The sequence below is a fragment of the Gavialis gangeticus genome, unplaced genomic scaffold, assembly GCF_001723915.1.
Source record: "Gavialis gangeticus isolate Ggan-Ray unplaced genomic scaffold, GavGan_comp1, whole genome shotgun sequence".
NCBI classification, from domain to species: domain Eukaryota; kingdom Metazoa; phylum Chordata; order Crocodylia; family Gavialidae; genus Gavialis; species Gavialis gangeticus.
Genome location: NW_017729012.1, coordinates 8,256,999 through 8,263,928, shown reverse-complemented (window position 1 = coordinate 8,263,928; position 6,930 = coordinate 8,256,999). Strand labels below are relative to the sequence as shown.

The following is a 6,930-nucleotide window of genomic DNA, read 5'->3' as shown; positions in this document are numbered from 1 at the left end:
GTTGACTCACTGTGGATTTTCAGCAGTGTCGCATCTGAGCAAAATTGGGCAAGTAATATTTTAACACGAGAATCCTACAACCAGCCTCTCAATATTTTCCGGAGCTATATCTGTTTAAACACATAAGCATAACATGATGATCCCCGATTCAAACCAGATGGAGGAGTAGGTTTGCCTGTTCCAAGGACTGAGAAATCTAGTTCTCAGGACTCGCAACTAACCCTAGCAATTTGCTTTCTCGCAGCTGAGATATGGCTCTGTTCTTGCGACTCTACCCCTCTCAAAGGAAATAAATTGTAAGATGCGTTTCCTGGGGTTTTAACAATGAAATATTTTACTTTTAAAAAACATGTTTTCTTTTAGGGCTCCCTTCTAGAGCAGGAGAACAGCAGGAAACATCACGATCATGCTGCAGTGACTAAGAGAAGAAATTCAGTTTCATGTCACTGCGAGACCTTCTGCAAATGCCAACACCTACACAATGTTGCACACTGCAGAGAGAGATGGATGCTGGCACCTTAATATAGGCTTTGCGCTACAATTCAGTCATTGAAATTCAAATTAGTGCAGAGGTGGAAGGCAGCAGAGTTTCAACAAGATATGAAGAAAAAAAGCCATTCTTCCACACAGACCATCAATAAGTCAGGCCTCCAGCATGAAAAACATTCAGCAAGAAGAAAGAGACTGGAACCTTTGTTTTCAATAGCTAAGATACCTTCCAGCTTTCCCAGGAAATAGTGGACTCGCATGCTGGAAAGTGTGCTTTAGACTAGACTGAAGAGCTGTCCTAAAGCAGACATGGTGCCAGCCACCACTGCGATTACCCCAGAAAGCAGAAGCCCTACGCTCAAGGTTTCCTGCTAGATTTTAAAATAGCATAGGTGGCACCCATATTTAGATGCAGTTATTTTTTTTACAACTGTATGCCTAATTATAGGACACAAAGACAGACATCTGGAGGTGGGAAACTAAACTAGAAATCCAAACTAAGAGAAAGCTCCTCAAAATACTTCCTGCTTCTCTAGAGTCCTATTGTACTGTGACTGCATCATGTCTCTGAGACACCTACACCCTGTGAGCAGCCCCCCGCTCTGCATTTATAATGAATCTACCAAATGCTGCACAGTTCAGCCACCAACTAGGGCTTTTTTTAAACATACCAATCTGGGGAAATTAAGTGGTAGGGCTTGACGAGTCGCCACATGGCTCATAGGGTTATTTACCTTCCTCTGGCCCTGCCGAGGCAACTTCAGAGAGCACGGCCTGGAGCTCCCCAGTTTCCGAGTTGCTTTCCAGATCAGCTGTCGGCGCTCCTTCTGTACGACATCCTTTAGAACTTGACCTTGAAAAGGGGGTGGGAGAGTGATCCTATAGCACCTATAGCATTCAGTGCAGACGTGGGGTGGCTGCTCCGGCTACCTGCCGGATAGCACCAGCTGAGCCTCTCCCACATCCATGGAAACCTCTAACTTTGAAGCTACTTGGATTATTCACAGGGCTCTAGTTGTGGCTTCAAAGTAGAAAGCTGGATCTTCCAAGGCAGCATTCTTCCTCTGATGTACACCGCTGAATCACCCAGCCTCTGGAGTTTGTCTCTAACCCACACTTATGATGGAAAAGTTCAGTTTTCCAAAAGCCAGCCTTCTTCAAGCTGCCCTCTCACATCACAGACAGCCACAGAGCCAAGAGGCCACCCCATCAGACACTTGCTGGGTATGTAGAGAAACTCAGTTGCTTAGTTCATGGCACCTGTGTCCCATCTTGGGGAGCTAAACTGTACTTAGGGAATTCTCAAATTAGCAACAAAAAAGGGAGTGGATTCCAGGTAAAAAGCCCTCTCCCACAGAAAGAAGCCGTGTACCAACTCCTCTGGGAGGGCTTCTGGAGAGAAATACTAGAAAAATAAGCAAGAGACTGCAAACTGAAGCAGGCAAACCACACCACCTTCTGCCAGGGCAGTTATTCAAGTGAGCTGCTCTATCCCACCCCATTCTACGTAAGGAACAACAGGAGGGACTTTCAGCCCATGCATCGACCATGGCAGGTGCCTTGGAGGCATCAGTGGCAGGAGCAAGAGCTCCGAAGTCATTTACCCTCCTGGCTGCACACACCTGATTGTAGTGATTTGTTCAGCAAGGGAAGAACTTACCCCAGGGCAATAGCTTTCCTCGTCTTCTCTGCAGCACTTAAACCGTTCAAACCAGGAACCCCCACATCACAATCTGAGCCTTCGCAATGCCTGTCCTCTGGCTTCAGCAACGCCTCACCAGCACCACCAATGGCCAAGGGCCTGGGGGAGCCGTGCCTAGTGCTATGCTTCGCACTTCCTATGCAACCTGGGAAAAGCAGCAGTGAGTTCTAGAGTGCAACAAAGACATTTCCCAAATCCACTCAGTGAAAGACACAGATTGGATTATGAATTTGGGTGGCAAATGCTGGCAAAGATAACCGGCATTTAATGTCCCTGTCTAAGCAGTATTTGCCATTAGGATGGTTTCAAGAGCTCGGTGGCCAGGTTTCTTCCACAGTTCCTGCTTCCAAGAGCACAAGGTCAGGACCTCCCATACAAGACTTCCTGGGGTAGACACACCGCTCAGATATATGTAGAAGGAAAACTGGGGCCATTTGCTAGCTAGGTGGAGAACACCGAGAAGTCAGTGTGCTGCTTTGTTTAAGCAGCAGATGCTCCAATCCAGCAACTATGCTATGAACATGCAAAGGCAGGTCTCTGCACTTGGGCAGCAGCCTTTGTGGCAGCAGTTGTGATGGCTGCTACATCAGCAGGGTAGAGATTTCCACCCCCGACCCCCATCCCAGGAGCTCTCCTTTAGATCCCACATCTGTTTAGTACTATGGAAAGGGCAAGGCTAGTAACCTCCCCCAGTGCTTGCTTGGGACCCTCCAGTTCAAGATTTCTGTAGTACAGCTTTCCTGGAACTGCCACCCACGATGCTGCACTGAAAAGCCAGAGTTTGTCTAGTGACCATAGCATCCACTTCCACTGATACCCATTGCAGGAATAAGTCTCCCAAGAACTTTAAGTAGAATTGTCTATTGCCCTATAGGCAGTGGAAGAATCAAACTTCTGAGACTTGGCTAATAAAGGACAAGTTAAAATATAGCATTACAAGAGACTGATTGCAAAAACAGGGTCTTCAAACTATTTTAGAAAGGCAAGAGGTTACTGCCAGAACAAGGATGCCTCTGGAACGCAAAGCATGAGCGGTGCTGAACACCAGTGTCAGAGTCATAGAATCACTGAGTCGGGAGGGACCTAGACAGATCACTGAGTCCGACCTCCCGCCATGGGCAGGAAGGAGCACTGAGGGTGGGAGGGGTCGTAAGACCCCAGCCAGGTGCCTGTCCAGTCTCCTCTTGAAGATCTCCAGGGAAGGTGAGAGCACCACCTCTCTGGGAGCCTAGTCCAGGCTCTGGCCACCCTTACAGTGAAGTAGTTCTTCCTAATATCCAACCTAAACCTCTCCTCCCTCAGCTTGTGGCCATTGTTCCTGGTGACTCCAAGGGGGGCCTGGTGAACAGACTTTCCCCGAGTCCCTGCTGCTGGCCCCTGATAAGGTTGTAGGCAGCCACGAGATCCCCCCTCAGTCTCCTCTTGCGCAGTCATGGAGAAGTCGGGCTGGAAGGGACCTCCACAGGTCACCTACTCCACCCGCCTGCCTGAGGCCAGATCATCCCTATCCAAACCACCCAAAAAACCTTCATCTAAACTCTACCCTCAATCCCAACACAACATAGACCAAACGCTTAATCTACCACAGGTTAAGTGAGGGAACCACCGTGGCCAAAGCCCTGCTTTTATAAAATGTTGTCAATATACGCTCAAGAGATCCTGGGCAGAAGGCCATGATCCCTGCTACACAGGAAGACAAAACCCCCTACAGTCCACAGCAATCTGACCATGGGGTAAAATGCCTTCCTGACTCCAAATATGGCGACAAGTCTGACCCAGAGCAGAGGGACAAGACCCTCTAGCCAGGCACCTCCAGCTTTGCTCCTGGTAGAAGAATTGCCACACCCCAGTTGAAGTCCCCAACCTTAGCTGTAGCCAACTGGGGAAGCTTAAACACACCCAGACACATATAGCAGGAAATAAAAGGTGGGGAGGGGAAAGGCAGGGAGCAACTGGCAGAGTCCTGAAGCATGGGAAATACCCGTGGTAGGAAACAAGCATAGCTATGCCTAGATCATCCCCAACTAGTGGCCACCCAACCTCCTCTTGAACACCTCCAGTGGTGGGGAGTCCACAGTTTCCCTAGGTGTCTGCTTCACTGCCTCACTCCTCTCACAGTGAAGAAGTTTTTCCCAACATCCAATCTAAATTTACTCTGCTGCAACTTCAAGCCACTGGTCCACGTCCTCCTCTGTGGCAAGAGAGAAAAGGTGCTTTCCCTCTTCTTGATGGCAACCCTTCAAGTATTTGAAGACTGCCATCATGTCCCCCCTTAAGTGCCTTTTCTGCAAGCTGAACATGCCTAGCTCCTTCAGCCTCTCCTTGTGCAATTTGCACTCCAGGCAGATCATCTTTGCTGCCCACCTCTGGACACACACTAATTTTTCCACGTCCTTTTTAAAAATGTGGAGCCCAGAACTGCACACAGTACTCAGATGAGGCCTAACTGGTGCCAAGTAGGGAGGTACTATCACCTCTTGTATCTTGCCACGCAAAAGCTTAGTACAACGGTGTGACTGGTCCACAAAGTGCTGTACTGGCTCTATAACATACAATCTATTTAAGAAAAGTAGATGACGTGTACATTTTCAGACAGACTTCTTCCAAGGGCAAGGGCAAGCTTCCTAGAAGCATTCTTACAAGAGGTTCTTGGAAACGTTACAAGGCACATCTCTAGACTCCACGTTTACCTTCAGAGGAAGTCAGACAGTCTCCTTTTGAGCGAAGATTGTTCTCCCCACAGTCCATGGCTCTTCGTAGAGACAGGCTGCCTGCTGCTCCAGACCGGGCAGGTTTGGGCGAATTACTTTTCTTACTTGTGGCTGCAAACAAAGCATTTAATTTCTTTCAATACGAGATTGGGCTGCTTTCATGCTTCTGGAGCACTCAACAGAGATTTACTCTGAGTAATCAAACTCAGTGCAAGCTTAACTGGCAGACATCTATTCCTGGATACAACTGCAATCTAGGGAAGTGACAGTTATAATTGCCCCTTCTCCCCTCCCCATACACTTACCATTCCTTATGTAACAGCTTGTAACCGATGACTTTGTCAAGAGCTCCATCCCCAGTTCTTGTAGCTTGCTGCAGCTGTCTGTTCCACAGGCAGCCAGAGCCCCCTGGTCAACAGGGAGGAAGCCAGGCTGTCCATCACAAGCGCCTGTGTTGCTGCTTCTTACTTCCGACAGCTGGTTTTTCACATCAGACATTTTGCTTCGAACTTCGGCCATCTGAGTTTTGAGTCTCTTCAGCATCTTCAAGTCAGGGGGCACGCGCCACATGGCCTGGTGCCTCCGCTGGTCTCGATCTTTTAGAGAATAGGATGATGCTTTAGAAGAGGAAAGATTGAAGGGACACAAAGGTTAAAAAGTGCCCAGCAAATGGACTGGCTGACAAGTTAACGACCTCATGAAGTTAAAAAGATTTGTGGGACCTCACTTGTTTTGCCCTACTATTTTCACACAGTTCACATGTTCTCTGCAGTCTGCCAGGTTATGTAATAGGAAATGCAACCATTTCACATTTGGGTCCTGCAGCACTAGCATAAGGCTGCAACATTTGGGTTGCAAATGGTGCGAAACAGGTTTAACATCCCATCAGCAAGTATTTTTTATTTTATTAGCTTCTGATTTTTATACCTGCTGGTCCAAATTAACCTACCCATCCTATTAACATGGCTAGCAGCCACGGGCCCTCTAAACTGCTAAGAGAAAGGACTAATGCAAAACACAGTTCCCCCCTGAGGTTAGCAGATATCCATGTTATACCTTTAATTGCTAGGAAAATAGAAGAGCGTAAAGAAAAAATGTTAGCACCTATCAAAACCACACTTCAATAGGGACTAGAACAGTGTTATCCTGTTCACACTGGCAACAAGTGATAATGTGAACCCTGGACTGCCATATGCTCTCTAACATAGCCTCTGCTACCATCAGTTCTTGAGGTGCAGACTGCCCCCCACCCTCCCCATGCACACGTTTTAGACTTCCTGTGTAACACTTAAACCCTCCTGTATTACCTCCAGCAGGCGAATGGGCAATGGGTGCCCAACACAAGATGATCCTATTTCATCTCACTTAATTCACCTCCATTAACTTCCTCCTGTCTGGGGAGACAGCAGCTCTCTCAGCCGTTGAACCTCAGGGGGGAAGTGGGTAAGAAGACAGCTCTGTAGTGCTGGGAGCTGCGCTTTCCCTTTGTGTGCCCTTCATGATGAAGGGAGCCAATTCTTACTGCTAGGCAGGCGTGAGAGTTCACCTGCTCACTAGTCTGATGGCAAATGCATGTCTTGGATACCAGCATGAATTTTATATGCATTTCAAATTAACTGACAGTTCAGAAAGAGTCTGAAGTGAAAAAACTCCCTTAGGGAACTGGCTGCACAAGATCAGGGCTAAGAGATAATGCATAGGTGAGCCTATACCGTAACAAGTCAGCATTAGATCTACTTTGAAATCTATCTGTAATGCTTTCAATCCTTTAAGTGTCTCGCTGCAAATTCACCTGGCTCAGAGCTGTCAACTCCAATGGCACTTGGAAACCAAGAAGGTGAAACCTAGCCAGCCCTGAAAAAAAAGCCAGAAGCCTGCTTCTAACAGGATGACTGAATAAGCCATGGGCACCAGAGTCAGGTCTTTAGGAGGTATCAACAAAATAGATGATACTGATTCTGGGGTAAGCAGCTGGAGGATACAGAAATCCTAAACTAGCACATTCCCTCATTCGGGGGGGGGGGGGGG

The 6,930-nt window shown here is 47.7% G+C and overlaps 1 protein-coding gene across 3 annotated transcripts in view; it reads right to left on the bottom strand.

Moving 5' to 3' along the window:
• The window catches only part of TRIM37 (tripartite motif containing 37), a 51,899-nt gene that overhangs the window by 8,154 nt on the left and 36,815 nt on the right, over positions 1–6,930 (bottom strand). For all 3 annotated transcript variants that reach the window (XR_002096292.1, XM_019511147.1, XM_019511146.1), the window contains exons 19-22: positions 5,208–5,519; positions 4,882–5,013; positions 2,150–2,336; positions 1,224–1,342 (exon numbers count right to left, since the gene is read on the bottom strand). Coding sequence is in view for 2 of the 3 variants with exons in the window: in XM_019511147.1 (XP_019366692.1) it covers positions 1,224–1,342; positions 2,150–2,336; positions 4,882–5,013; positions 5,208–5,519 (750 nt within the window). In the remaining variant the exon portion in view is untranslated. The remainder of the gene's footprint in view (positions 1–1,223; positions 1,343–2,149; positions 2,337–4,881; positions 5,014–5,207; positions 5,520–6,930) is intronic.